Raw genomic sequence first — 14,313 nt, 5'->3', positions numbered from 1 at the left:
CACCACATGTTCTCACTTACAAGTGGGAGCTGAATAATGAGAACACACAGACACAGGGAGGGGACTAACACACACTGGGGTCTGTCGGGGAGGGTGGGGTGGGAGGAGGGAGAGCATCAGGAAAAATAGCTAATGCATGCCAGGCTATTAGGTGGCATGGTGATGGGTGGATAGGTGCAGCAAACCACCATGGCACACATTTGCCCATGTAACAAACCTGCACATCCTGCACATGTAACCCAGAACTTAAAATAAAAAAAAAGAAAAAAAAAACAGACAATATTCAAAGAGCACTGTATTATCTAACGTGATTTATAAAACAAGAAACGTGCAGCAATTTTCAATGGAAAATGCCATAGTGTTTGAAAACTAAGAATGTTTTGGTGCTGATTTTTATCAAAGCGGTACGCCAAGTCATTAAATTGAAACAAATTCCAAATTCACAATTACTTGCATCATCTCAGTTTACTAATCCAATAAATGACAAAAAAAAAGACAAATAAATAACACAGCATTGTAGAGTCCAGCAGCTTTTTTTTTTTGGCTCCCTATGGATAAAATCTCCAGTTTGCCCATAGTTTTACCTAGAAATCCAGTTGTAGAATCAAATTGTGAATCCATTTCAGCTAATAATTTATTTTGGGTTTTAACTTCATGGCCTATTTCAATGGAAACATATTTTATAACAGTTACTTTGCTTCTCAGACTTTCAGTGAGTCTCTTGTTTTTTTCTTCACAGGCACTATACCCACTATTAGCATAGCCATCGTTCCCAGAGTTGCCAGGAGGTACTCCTTCACCCAGGCCTGCATGCTTCATTCTGCTAGAGGAGAGAGGGAAAAGGTGGGCGCAAGAGGGTTGGGTGAGTGGGAAAGAGTTAGGGGTGACCTGGATCACATCTTCAGTACCAGGGCCCTGTGGAACACTAACTTCTTCCCTTAAAGCGCCATGACATCAGTCCAAAAAGTATTTTTTCAATTGACCAGGCATAGGCTCTGCAATTCTGCAATTAGGGACTCACTCTTTAGCATTAATGCCTTGAGCCTGTTACAAGGCAACGCACTGAAACTTTGCACACAGCAAGGTCCTCATGTTGCTTTGGAAAGGGTTGTATGGGTTTTTCATAGTAGCGAAGCCTGAGAAGTCATTCTTCTGTGGGGCCTGGGTGGATTTTCTACCTGAGCACTGGAAGTAGGAGGTAGGAGGTAGGAGGAAAGGTATGGTGGGAACAGTGCAAGGAGGTGAGGGGGCTTGATGAGAAGTGCCCCTGGGGTAGTGACTGGTCCAAGACTGAGGTAGGAATAGGGAAGCACCAATCCTCTGTAGCATAAGGCATTAATCTGAGCCCAACAAATCAGTTCTTCTCTCCAATTACTGGATGTTCATGCCCCTACTCCCCACCCCTAATCTGGACCCATGACAATCTCCTACTCTTGGGGTAAGCAACTCATCTTTGTGTGTCTGGGACTTTCCCAGTTCAGCACTGAAAGTCCTTCAATCAGGGAATCCTCGCAGACCTGGGCCAACCAGGATGGTTGGTCACCCTTTGCACCACCATCACCATGGAAATGTAGGGGAGAATTTCTTTTGTGAGTTTATCAAAAGGGGATGCTTTGCCGGGCACACTTTAGTTTGGGTACCAGCCCTGAGACCCTAAAAGTGGACAAGAACACATGACAGCCAGATGTTCAGTTGGAAATGACTGCTGACTTTCTTGATCTGGGTGGACAGCATCCATCAGCCTTCCCTGCCTTCCATTCACCGCCTCCCATTAGCTAAATACAGGTGCTGGGAAACGCAGGTATGTGGTGCATTCTGGGGCTGCCTATATGTTAAATACAGGTGCTGGGAAACGCAGGCATGTGGTGCATTTTGGGGCTGTCTGTATGTTCTTCAGCAGCAAGCCCAGGCTACTGCTGAGAATACCTGAAGTCAGCAGACCTGGGTGTTAGTCTCAGCTCATCCCTTAAATAATGTGTGACCTCAGCAGGCTTTTCTTTTCTTGCCTCAATTTCCTCATCTGTAAAATGTGATGCTTTGTGTTGGATATCACATCCGCCTCCAGTGTGAACAATCCATGTATGTTTTCCCCTCTAGGATAAGATAGAAGGGCTTCGAATGGGTGGAGCAGGTGCCTTCTGCACGGGCAAGGGAGCTGCACTTGGTAAAGCTCTTATAAAGGTCAAGGGTTGTAGACTCAGAACTGGGGGGCAAACTTCCCACCTGGCAGTGAAAGGCACAAGACTGTATTCACCAACGACAAAGAAAACACATTTACCCCCAGAAATACAGCATATTAAGCTCTTAACTGCCATCCTCTTTTCAGTGAGGACAAGATTTTCCAAATAAAACTCTGTGATCGTGAAAAATAGAGATCAGCTAGGGATGGGAGAGGGAGAAAGCGTGAGATGGACCACGCAGTGGCGGAGAAAATGGCCGCCTCCTGGCCCCAGCCCAGGTCCTCAGGGTGGGAAGCATCGAAGGAAGGCCAGAAAGGGGCAGAGCTCAGCAGTCCCAAAGGGGAAGAGCCCTGGAGCTCTGGCCAGCTGGGTAGTCCCACAAACACTGTGTGAGTCCCTCCATTCTCTGTACGTGGGGTCAGGGATGGGAGTGGAGCTGTGGAGTCCTCACTGACCCAGGGTGCCAGTGCCTCTGGATGCCTTTGCCTTCTGTCTTTTGGTGCCTCCACCTCAGAATGCAGTTTTTACACACTCACTCTTCACCCACTCTCACAGGCTGAGGACAAGGCAGGTTGGCTCCAGGATCACTGCTGCTGCTGATCCCCCCGGTGGGCAAAACAGGCTGAGGGAAAAGTGCCACAGGGAACAGCATCCTCGGCCAGCTCGTGTTTGAGTCCAAGCTGGGGGCCCAGTCAGTAACCAGGACGTGCCAGGTGGAGACAGGAACATGGAACAGGAGGAAAGTCCTGGTGGATGACACGCTCTCCATCTTTGAGTCAGAGGTCCAGACTCAAGAGTTGTACAAGAACACTGGGGACTGCTACCTGCTGTCTGCCCCGGGGCCCCATGTGCTGCTTCTGGTGATCCAGCTGAGGTGTTTCACTGCTTAGGACATGGTGGCCGTTAGGAGGGTGAAGGAGGTTTTTGGGGCAGGGGCCATGAGGCATGTGGTCATCCTCTTCACCCACAAAGAGGTCTTAGGGGCCAGGCCCTGGATGACTATGTAGCAAACATGGACAACCATAGCCTGAAGGACCTGGTGCAGGAGTGTGTGAGGAGATACTACAACTTCAACAACTGGGCCGCTGTGGAGGAGCAGAGGCAGCAGCGGGCACAGCTCGTGGCTGCGATCAAGAGGCTGGGGAGGGAGCGAGAGGGCTCCTTCCACAGCAACGACCTCTTCCTGGATGCCCAGCTGCTCCAGAGAGCCTGCCAAGAAGACTACAGGCAGTACCTGGCCAGTGTGGAATAGCGGGTGGAGAAGCAGAGGTGACAGCTGAGGAAGGATGAGAGTAACTGGCCATGCAAAGTGCTCTCCAGAGTTAAAGAGCAGATGCTTTCTTAGGTTGTCATGTCTGCCTTTTTATCACATGTGGTTTGATTTTTCTTGCCATTTTAATGAACTTGTGTATCACTTGTGGACACTGAGCATTTTAGGTGATTTCTACAGCCTGCCTTTTTTCTTTCCCAGAGTTGCCATCTCTGTTTATGTGTCTACAACCCTTTGCTTGCTTTTTACAGAATTTCACTCCCAATTTATCTTCCTTGCAACAGACATATCATCAATTTTCCATCCAGTGCTTTTAGATAAATAAAATATTGGCTGGGTGTGGTGGTTCATGCCTGCAATCATAGCACTTTGGGAGGCCAAGGCGGGCAGATCACTTGAGGTCAGGAGTTCGATACCAACGTGGCCAACATGGTGAAACCCTGTCTCTACTAAAAATACAAAAATTAGCTGGAAAATCACTTGAACCATGAGGTGGAGGTTGTAGTGAGCCGAGATTGAGACACTGCACTCCAGCCTGGACGACAGAGTGAGACTCTATCTCAGAAAAAAAAAAAAAAAGAAAGAAAAAGAAAAACGAGTTTTGTTTTGTTTTGTTTTGTTTTGTTAACTTGTGAGTGTAAATCATAAACTGGCTGGGTATGGCCATGGAATATTTGGTGGCTTGCAGGAAGAAAGGTGCTTGTCTACGAGGGTCTGAGAATGTCTCACCCTGGGCCCTGCTTTCTGCATTCCTGATGTCCAGGGGAGAAATGTGCTATGAGACAAGCTGCTGGCAGAATTCCTTATTTTATTCATAAATATGCTCAGATTTATTCGCAGGCTGAAAAGATGATGCCCTGCCCCCACCTCAGAAAACAAGGATGGCAAGGTCAATCTGCTGAACCAAGTAGGGGACCCTGGAGGTGTGGAGGAGGCTGGAGGACAAGGGGCTGGACTTGAGGGAAAGAGAGCAAGGGGTTGCAGTGGTCAGATGGGGCCTGCCTTGCGGGAAGCAAGGAGAGCAGCTGGGAAATGCAGGACCTGGGATGTCCTGGAGCAGGAGTTTTTAGGGCCAGAGAGCAGAAAACCTGTGCTCAGCAGACTACATGGTAGATGTCCCAGCTACTTATCTCAACTTTGCTGCATAGACAAAGGCCACTATGGATGAGACTGTAAGTGATGTGCAAGGCTTTGATCCCTAGAACTTCATGAGCACTGAACTCTGAATTTCATGCAGTTTTCATGTGTGAAGATAAAATGTTATTTTTATTCTGATTTCTTCAACCATTTGGAAATGTAAACACCCCTCTTAGCTCATAGCTGTACAAAACAGGTGGCGGGCCAGATTTCGGCTGAGGGCTGTCATCTGTTTCACTGATTTCCCATTGTTGGCTGGGCTGCACTGCAATGCCACATCTCTAACCCCAAACTCAGTACCATCCAGGACAGTGATATGTGATGTCCGTGGGAATTTGAGGAAAGGGTGGTGGTCCCCATCTCAATGGCAGTAAAGAGAAGAAGGCAGACATGGGGCTCAAGTATGGGCAGGTTGGGAATTCAGTGGAAACAGGTAATCAGATGAAGAGGAAGTCCCTGGGTCCCTCCCCCACACCTTCTTCTTTGTGTTCAGTAAGGGAGACCTGCAGCCGTCCTGGAGAGGCCATGGCTGGATGGGCAAGTGACTACTCTGGGGTGAGTCTGAGGTGCTCAGCTGTGATGCCCCTTAGCAGCATCCTCCAGCTCTGCTTCTGGCAATGAAGCTCCATGTCTGGTTCCATGGCATTGACTCCTGCATCTTCTAGCACAGAACTGATTCCAAACATGTGCAGGGAGTGTGTTGTGTGCCAGCTCCCTAAACCCTGGGAACCCTGAGTTCTCAGACCAAGGACCACCTCCTCAATGCAGTGTTCCCAAACTGCTCCAATGAGCTTGATTTAATTCAGTCCAGCTTCATAGACATTTATGATGTTAGTACTGAGGGTCAGGGTCAATGCCTGGCACCAGGAGTGTAAGATAAAAAATAACAGGATTCTGCTCCCCAGGAGACTGTGGGGTGGAGGAATGAAAGCACATAAAAGTGGGGCTGTAGGAGAAGGTTTCTTTTGGAAGCAATGTCAGCAAGAAGGAGACCACGGCAGGCTCTGCAGAGGCTTCCTAGATGGAGAGATGCTAAGCTGACTGGGAACATCCTTGGCTCTTGGGGGAAGTCACTGGAGCTGAGGGGCATGTAGTTAAGGAATGGGATGGGAGTCAGCACACAGGAGGAGGAGTGCATGGGGGGCTGGAGCTGGGGCTGGGTGGGGATGGGGATTCTGGGCCTCATTCTCAGGATTTGAGGGTGCCTCCTGGAATCCTGGCCAGAGGCTTCTAAGCAGGTTGGTGTATCTTGGGAAGATCAGGTGGCAGCAAGAGGCAGCTGGGTTGTATGAGTATAAGCCTGGAGACAGGGATAACATTCAGAGGAAATCAGCACCTGCACTCCAGTAGTAGCAGTGGTGATGGACAGGACAGATTCGGGAGAGCTAAGGAGGTGCCCCGCGGTGTGGTCACTGATGACAACATTGGGAGGGAACTCACCTCTGTCCTGGGTGACTTTGAAATGTGGCTCCCTTCACTGCAGAAGCTCCACAGAGAAGGAGTGGGCTGAGTTGAGGGAGGCAAAGACTGCACATAAGTGTGGTGACCTTGAAGCCTCCGGAAACTGGTCCAGTAGATGTTGTCTGGGCTCTCCCTCCCTCCAGGGAGGCACTCTTGATGGACATAGCCATGATCTTAAGAAAGCATTACAGAGCGGCGCTGCCAGAGTAGCCTCCTTCCAGTGGGGGGATGGCCCATTCCCGGGTCACCCGGTCCACACTCCCTCTGCTAACAAGGAAGCACTTTCATGGTGAGCAGGATTGCCTGGTACCCAGCCAACAGCCTGCCCCCCACCCCAACCCTGTGGACATCGACTTCCAAAGAAATAGAGCTGGAGAGCTGATCCAAGGACATTTTACAGTGGAGAAGGAGAAAGGGTTTGGTTAACCTTTCTCATGTGTGAACGTTTGCCAAAGTGATTCCTTGCAGAGCACTGAAATGTGAGCTGTGTTTCTCTTGGGCCCCTGGCCAAACTGAGAAGAAAGCACAGAGAAAGCCCTGCATAGAGGGCACCCCATTTCCTTGACCCTTTCCCACTCCCATTCGTCAATGCAATCCAACTGAAAGCGTTTTGCTTTACTCAGAGTTCAGGGAATGTCCACTCTGTGGCAAGCACTTCAGTAGGAGCAGGAGGTTCTTCCTAATTTTAGGAACAAGAAAAGCCGACCCTGTTCCTTTATTCTGGATGCCACTTGCTCAAAGGAAGCATGTAGACTGGGAAGTTCCAACAGATTGAAAGGATAAAAAGGAATGTGGAGAAATTTTCATTACTTTGAATGTTTTAAAACGCAGGTAAAAGAGACCCAGAGCTCAAATAGTTTAAATAAGTAGGAAATTTATTGGCTAACACAACTGGAAATGCAGAGATGGGGCAGGCTGCAGGGCTGGTGGCTCAGGGCTCAGGTGGCCCCACTCTCTGTGCTGCTCTGAGGTACTGCCTTCAACCTCAGGTTGGCAGCACAAAGCTGCTGACAGTCCCAGTGTCACACCCAGACCCCACAATGCCAGGGACAAAGATAGGTTCTATCTAAGGAGAGATCTTCCATCCCCACCTCTGCAGACTTTTACTCACTTATCATAGACCTGCATGGGATCTCAGGCCCGTTCCTGAAGCAGTCATTGGCAGAGAGAGTGGGATAATGTTTACAGCAGCCAGGCAGTCTTGGAGTGGAGGCACACAGCTCCAAGTCTATAAGGTAGAAGGGGAAATGGGAGCTGCACAGACAGCACGCAGTGTGCTCCACAGACCATGAGGATCCGAGTATGAATTGGTGATTATTAGAACAATGACTCCATGGGGTGATACGTTAGAAGTGCTCCAGGGTCCGGAGATTTAAATATAATGAAAGATGAACAGAAAAATAATTAAAAAAAGTATGCTGCACCAAAAAAGAAAAACAAAAATCTCATAATGCAAAAGCATCAAGTGTTTGACTCTGAGGAGCGCCTTGTATGCCCAGTTACTCTCATTCTCCCTCAGCTCTTGCCTCTGCTTCTCCACCTGCCATTTCACCTTGGCCAGGTACTGCCTGTAGTCTTCCTGGCAGGTCGCAGCTCCAGTTCTTTGGAGCAGCTGGGCATCCAGGAAGAGGTTGTTGCTGTGGAAAGAGCCCTCTCGCTCCCTTCCCAGCCTCTCAATCACAGCCAGGAGCTCTGCCTGCTGCTGCCTCTGCTCTTCCCCAGAGCCCCGGTTGTTGAAGGCACAGTACCTCCTCTCGCACTCCTGCACCAGGTCCTTCAGGCTGCGGTTGTCTGTGTTTGCTACATAGGCATCCAGGGCCTGGCCCCCTAAGTCCTCTTTGTGGGTGAAGAGGATGACCACATGTCTCATGGCCCCTGCCCCAAAGACCTCCTTCACCTTCCTGATGGCCACTGTGTCCTGAGCAGTGAAACGCCCCAGCTGGATCACCAGAAGCAGCACGTGGGGCCCCGGGGCAGAGAGCAGGTAGCAGTCCCCAATGTTCTTGTACAACTCTTGGGTATCAGCCTTTGACTCAAAAATGGAGGGCGTGTCAACCACCAAGACTTTCCTCCCGTTCCATGTTCCTGTTTCTGCCTGGCACGTCCTGGTCACTGACTGGGCCCCCAGCTTGGACTCAAACACGCGCTGGCCAAGGATGCTGTTCCCTGTGGCACTTTTCCCGCAGCCTGTTTTGCCCACTAGGATAATCCTCAATGCCGGTGGTGTTGCAAACAAGTTATCTTCTGATCTACCTGTAGAAAAAGAAGTTTTGTGTCTTACTAAGTTAATGATCCTTAAGAATGTTAGGTCATTGTTCATGGTTATCTCATAAAAGCTATGAACCTCCTCCCCAGAATGACAGACATGTTGATGTGTGTATAAAAGTGTGCATACAACTGTAGGTGAATCTTGCATGTAAAAAGCCTCACTGGAAGCCCATGCTTGGATCCACAGCCAGGAGTCAGAACTGTTGCATTAAGGGGATGGATTAAGCACTTCATCTGGATTGTGGCAAATAGAGCTTTCCTGAAATAAAATGGTCCTTGTGTTTTCCCCTGCGTGGTGTTTAGGCCAGATCCATGGAGAATTATTAGAAGGAGGGAGGGGATGAGTAGTTATAAGTGAGAAAATGCAATTACTTCTCTTTCACCCACACATTTCCAGGCACACTTGTATAGACACACTCCACACATTCATCCAAGCCTTGAGGGTCAAGCAGGTCTCCACTGGCAGATCTATAGTGACCCCTGCCGGGGGTCAGCTGCCTGTCCCTGGGTCTGTGCGCTCTGGATAGGGAGTGAAATGTTTGAAATTGAGGTGACGTAGGTTGTAGTTAATGTTAGGGCAACGTCTGGGAGATGACCCTAAGGTGGATGGCTCAAAAAGGTAGAACATAAGCTCAATAGAAGCATGTGTGTTGAAAAGCCAATCTATGCGGCTGATGGAAGCACATGAAATTATAGCAGAAGTGGTATTGGAGAGGGTGACACTGTGGCAGGAGCTAAAATCTTCAAGGCACAAAGAGGGGAGAACCTGCGGATTTCTGGAGCCCAAATGAATTCAAAGTGCACTTTAGGCTCTTAAAAATCTATTATTTTATTCCTCCCACTCTGGGTTGGTTCTTCCTTTTCTTAAGTTATTCTGTGGTGTTTTGTAGCAAGCACAACGACTAAATCCCTATGGCGACCTTTTTTGTTGTTTTGTTTTGAGCTGTTAGCAGACAAAGAAAGAGAAAACATAATCACCATTTGCTTCCAGACCCTTCAACTTATGACTTGGTTTCCTTTCCACATTTCCCACACACCTAGTGCAGGGAGAGCATCACACTATGGGGTGTGTGTGTGTGTGTGTGTGTGTGCGTGTGTGATTGTTTGATTAGGCACAAGAGGTATGGCGAGGTAAAAAACGATGGTTGCCTTTATCTTCTTCATTTAAAATGAATGGGTTTCTGCCACTGTGTTTTAGGTGGGGGTAAGTGGGGAGAGAATTGTGATTCTCCCAAGCATCTGGGGCTCTTGAGAACTTCAAGACTTTCTTACCTTCAGCCATAGCTCCATATTTGCCCTTCTGGAATCCTTCCATTCTCTCCTGGAATAAAAATAGGAAAAGGATAAAAAGCAAATGCCCATATGGGAGCTGGTAGAGCCTGAGAGCACCTCAATTCAGACATCTAAGAATAATTATCCTCAGATGAGCCATTTCCATCACTAATTTTCTAACTCATATTTTACTTTGAAACATCTGTAAATAACTTTAAGCAAACCAGGTGATGTTAGGTTATGCTAAAATAGTGAACTATTGCTTCCCTCCCCTCAACTTAACAGAAAATCAGGAAATATTTGGAAGCAAATCAGTTGATTATCTCCCCCAACCAGAAAGGCATGAAATGAAGAAAGCATTCTTCTATGGAACAAAGAGTGCATGTTAAAAAAAATTGAAATTACACTAGGCAAACTTACCAGAATAGAGAAAAAATTGCCTTGCTATAAATAAGATTGGTTTATTTGTAGTGGAAACTTCCAGTCCTAGAAAGTCTTTGTGTCAAATGGGTATTCCAGTGGCGGAGAGGAAATTACAAGGTACTTTCCAATGGAGGGGTGGAAGTGGGGATCAGGGACACAAAGAACTGACGTGAGAGGAAATGGTGCAGGGGGACTGGTATGACCGCCTTCCCATCCTGACGGTTGGTAGAGAGGAGGTAGTGAGGTGATTGAAGAGAAAGAATCAACTTCAGGCTAAATTCAAGAACAACTCATTCCTGCTCTGAGTTTCCAGCATTGTGTAACAGCATTGGGGATGTATATCTTCCACCTGACTGGATATTGCCAAATATGACTCCCAGGGAGTCATGCTAACTCCTATTTGCACCACCCATTTATAGGAAGTCCTCAAATCTTGACAGGCACTTGGTAATATTACACTTTTAATTTCCTGTCATCCTTATGGGCAAAAATAAGGATGTCTTAATTGACTTAAACTTATATTTTACTGATTATCATTAAATTAAAAGCAGTTTTCATGGTTTGCTATTTTGGCTATTTATAAACTTCCATTTTTAATAACTTCTGTGATTTCTGTCTTTTCCACATTTTTCTATTCATTCAGTGGATTTTCTTGGCCTTCTTTAGGTCAATCAATCTATTTTTGTATTATCAGAATGTATTAAGACAGCTTCCTGCCTCCCTCCCTTTCCCTTCTTTCTCTTCTTCCTCCTTTCCTCTTCCCCATCCCCTCCCTCCTTTCTTTCTTTTTCTTTTTTTTTTTTTTATTTTTATTTTTATTTTTTTTAAATTTATTTATTATTATTAAACTTCAAGTTGTAGGGTACATGTGCACAACGTGCAGGTTTGCTACATATGTATACTTGTGCCATGTTGGTGTGCTGCACCCATCAACTCGTCATTTACATCAGGTATAACTCCCAATGCAATCCCTCCCCCCTCCCCCCTCCCCATGATAGGCCCCGGTGTGTGATGTTCCCCTTCCCGAGTCCAAGTGATCTCATTGTTCAGTTCCCACCTACGAGTGAGAACATGCGGTGTTTGGTTTTCTGTTCTTGTGATAGTTTGCTAAGAATGATGGTTTCCAGCTGCATCCATGTCCCTACAAAGGACACAAACTCATCCTTTTTTATGGCTGCATAGTATTCCATGGTGTATATGTGCCACATTTTCTTAATCCAATCTAAAAACGATGGTTAGATGCCACGAAGTAGGTGGCAATGCCTTAACCGTATGCGTGTTGTCAGGCCCGAGGGCCTCTTCCATCCTTGTCAAGGGGAGTGCTAACCTTCTCTCCTTTCATACAACACCTTTCTTTCTTTTTCTTAAGCCCCGAGAAGAGTATTCTCTCTCCCACACCCTGTTCTTGTCTCTGGTAAATTATGCTTCTGGCTTTTGCTAAAACAGCACCAGTTCCCTAACATCCTCTCTACTTTAGATGACGTTTTCTGAGGTTTGGAATCAACAAAATGATGTGGTAAGGGTCAAGAGGACAGTGGTAATGATGTTGATTATGAACATCGTAATTGTAATAAACCTCTGTGCAGACATTTATCATTTTCAAATTTATTTCATCCTTCTTATTTTAATTGCTCTCTCAAATTTCCTGTGATGTGATCAAGACTGGTCTTAAAATTTCTATTAAAATGCAAGGAAACTGAGCATTAAATGACCTGCCAAAGGTCACATATTTACAACAGAGCTAGCATCAAGAAATGGCTCCTTTTGCCTGTGTATTGTCCTTGATTCCATAGGCGGAAAAAGAGACTGTTCCAAAAAAGTCAACAAACCTCTTGGAACATGTGTACAATGCTGCTACTCCCTGGTCAGGAGACAAAATAATTGGACAGCTAGAAGCCTACCCTAAAACCAACACACAGAATTTTATTGCAAAATCTTGAGTGCATTTCCTATAAAAGGTTATTCAAAAATAAAATTGTCGGTGGCAAGAATTTCTCTGAATTGGGGTCTTGCCTTTTAAAACAGCCAATTACCTGTCACAAAAGTCAGTCAAACTCTGTTATGTTAGGCAATGAGCAGCAACAATAGCTCTCCCAATCCAATCTCTCTGAGTGGACCAGGCTGCATTGAGGAATATATTTTTGGCAGATATTAACAAATAACAAAGTGTTCACAGGTGAGTCAGAAAGGATACTGATGGCAATGCTAAAATGAGTCATGGAGATGATTATAAAATAACTGAATAAAGCATGGTGGACACATCATAGGCTTGAAGGAAAGGGATACGTGTTGGTCTACAGGGCAGACAAAAGTGGGGGAATTGAGAATGAAGGCAGATGTCTTCTCCAAAGGAAAAATTTTACCAATAGTCCCACAAATGAGACCAAAGGTCATGAGAGGTTGGAAGGCAGTGTGCAAGCAAGAAAGTAGCAGCCTCTGGCAAGCCGGTGGGAGGGTCCGGCTCAGGGAAAAGGGTGAAGCAAATGAACAAAATGCATGTTCTGATTTGAAAATTGCATGAACCTGATTTTACCATGAGAAGAGCTTATTTTAGCAAATCACAAGAAAGCAGCCTCTTCCATACTATTTTAGAAAAGGTCAAACCACTTCTTGTCTTCTTTGTTCATAAGTATTTCCTTCACCCGTCTGCCCCAGCCCATATATTTCCAGGTATTGGAATGATGTGTTTTGCGGTTTGGTCACTGTGGTTCCATGGCATGTCTCTCACATAAAGTTTGGCTGACAAAGGGGTTGTTCGCAGGTGCCCCAAACATGAGCCTGTTTCCCTACAGTGTATCCTGCAGGGTTTCATAGGAAAAATGTGGGAAATCTAGGGGAGCATGGGGTAGTTTTCAGAAGTTGAAAGTCACAAGAAAAGGTCCACTCAGGGGTCTTGTTTGGAACATGAGGCTCCTGGGGTGGGAAAATATCCTACACTTGCCCTGGGGAGCCCTAAGAATCCATCCTCAGCTCCCAGGCTTGTCTGAGACATAGTGCGTGTCTGGCTGGTCTGAGACAGGAGAAATTAGGAGGGTAAAATTGAGAAGAATGTCCCAGCATGCTGGGGAGACAGGGAAAGCCTATTACCCTCTAGGAGCTTCAGTTTTCCCATCTGTCCCACTGGTGAGAGGATCAGTTCAGCCTTACTCCCTGAGAGTTTCATGGAGATCGACTTGGCTAAGTAATGGGCAATGGGGCAGCAAAGCCCGCTGCCCGGGACTGGGCTGTGAGTGCAGGCGCAGATTCTTTAGGCTGTGCTCCACCAGCTGTGCACCTGCTGATGCCCGCAACACTCACCACCATTGCCCCGTTTTACTGACCAGGGAACCCAGAAGTGAGGGGATCTGTGCAAGGTCACGTCAGAAATGAACAGCTGTGACCAAACTGTGATCCTTCCGATTTCCCAAGTCTCTGTGAGCATAAGCCCAGTTCTCCTTACCAGAAATGGCTGTTGTGCCCGGTCCTCCAGGGTGGCTGTCATGTAGGCTCTGGCCAGTTGGTCCTCTCTCAGGAAGGTGAAGTGACAGCAGAGAGAGCCCTGCTCTGTGGTCTGTGTGTGGGGAGGCTATTCACAGGGCTGAGGGAGGCTGAGCAGATGCAGTTAAGGAGGAGCCATGTGCAGGGGCTGAAAGCTCCATGACTCAGCTGCAAAAAAAGAAAAGTAGAGATTATGGAGTGTGCCCGTCACACCCCTGCAGACTAGGACACCCTAGTATTGGCTGGAAACTGATTGGGAACAAGCCCCTGAAAACCAGCCAAATGCAGCGATGTGCTGCCTCCTTAACGGGCCACTTCCTGTCATGAGCCTGCCCTGGGACAGTGTGCCCCGTCCTATTTCCTTTTTATTTTTGACTGTTTCAAGCAAGCAGTATTTGGAAGAAGGAAATATGAAGGGAATTACAGACTCTCCCACTTCCAAGTTCAGAAAAGGCGCCTGGTGACTGGAAAGTTCTGGGCAGCAGCTGCTGCCCTCAGCACCCATCACTGGGGCACCTGCTCCTCCCAGCACTCTTGGGCCCCTTCTCACAGGCTCTACTTCTGGAAAGCTTCCGCTAACCAGGATCAGAAAGGCACTCTGGTCCACAGAGGACCAGAACAAGCCCTCGCAGGGTTTGACTCTTGGCTTGTGACTTACTCTGGCAAGCTGTCTGCCACGTGATGGAGCCCTCCCTGTGGGGACTTTGTGGAGTCCACGTGTCAGTTTATCGGGTAAGGGTTGAAAGCAGGGTGATAGAACCTCTATTTTTGAACTGATTGGGAGAGCGGTGGACATAAAGCTGATTGCCATTTAAGATTAGAGCA

The 14,313-nt window shown here is 47.2% G+C and overlaps 2 protein-coding genes, 1 non-coding gene and 1 pseudogene across 3 annotated transcripts; 1 reads left to right on the top strand and 3 right to left on the bottom strand.

Annotated features, from left to right (window-relative positions):
• Positions 1-455: 455 nt before the first annotated feature.
• Positions 456-819, bottom strand: LOC119621597 (BET1 homolog). Its single transcript, XM_037991114.2, is given in 2 exon segments — positions 456-533; positions 535-819. Coding segments are annotated over 2 exon segments (363 nt in total).
• Positions 820-1,416: 597 nt separating this feature from the next.
• Positions 1,417-3,525, top strand: LOC103227420 (GTPase IMAP family member 5-like; annotated as a pseudogene).
• Positions 3,526-6,902: 3,377 nt separating this feature from the next.
• Positions 6,903-13,743, bottom strand: GIMAP5 (GTPase, IMAP family member 5). Its single transcript, XM_007983446.3, has 3 exons — positions 13,451-13,743; positions 9,589-9,637; positions 6,903-8,301 (listed from the first exon to the last, which is right to left on the bottom strand). The coding sequence occupies exons 1-3, from the start codon at positions 13,490-13,492 to the stop codon at positions 7,421-7,423; spliced, it is 972 nt and encodes a 323-aa protein (XP_007981637.1). The 5' UTR covers positions 13,493-13,743; the 3' UTR covers positions 6,903-7,420.
• LOC140709744 (U6atac minor spliceosomal RNA) lies at positions 11,235-11,360 on the bottom strand. Its single transcript, XR_012090484.1, has one exon. It is a non-coding gene; the product is annotated as a U6atac minor spliceosomal RNA (small nuclear RNA).
• Positions 13,744-14,313: the final 570 nt, after the last annotated feature.

Source organism: Chlorocebus sabaeus, chromosome 21, assembly GCF_047675955.1.
Source record: "Chlorocebus sabaeus isolate Y175 chromosome 21, mChlSab1.0.hap1, whole genome shotgun sequence".
In the NCBI taxonomy this organism is placed as follows: Eukaryota; Metazoa; Chordata; class Mammalia; order Primates; family Cercopithecidae; genus Chlorocebus; species Chlorocebus sabaeus.
Note: the sequence above shows the minus strand (reverse complement) of the source record. Positions and strands in the feature narration are given on the sequence as shown.

What these genes read in the sequence shown, in the direction of transcription:
- GIMAP5 (XM_007983446.3), bottom strand. Translation starts at nt 13,492, where the DNA reads ATGACAGCCACCCTGGAGGACCGGGCACAACAGCCATTTCTG. An exon ending in GGGCACAACAGCCATTTCTG is followed by an intron (nt 9,638 to 13,450) that starts GTAAGGAGAACT and finishes TTTTTATTCCAG; the next exon opens with GAGAGAATGGAAGGATTCCA. An exon ending in ATATGGAGCTATGGCTGAAG is followed by an intron (nt 8,302 to 9,588) that starts GTAAGAAAGTCT and finishes CTTTTTCTACAG; the next exon opens with GTAGATCAGAAGATAACTTG.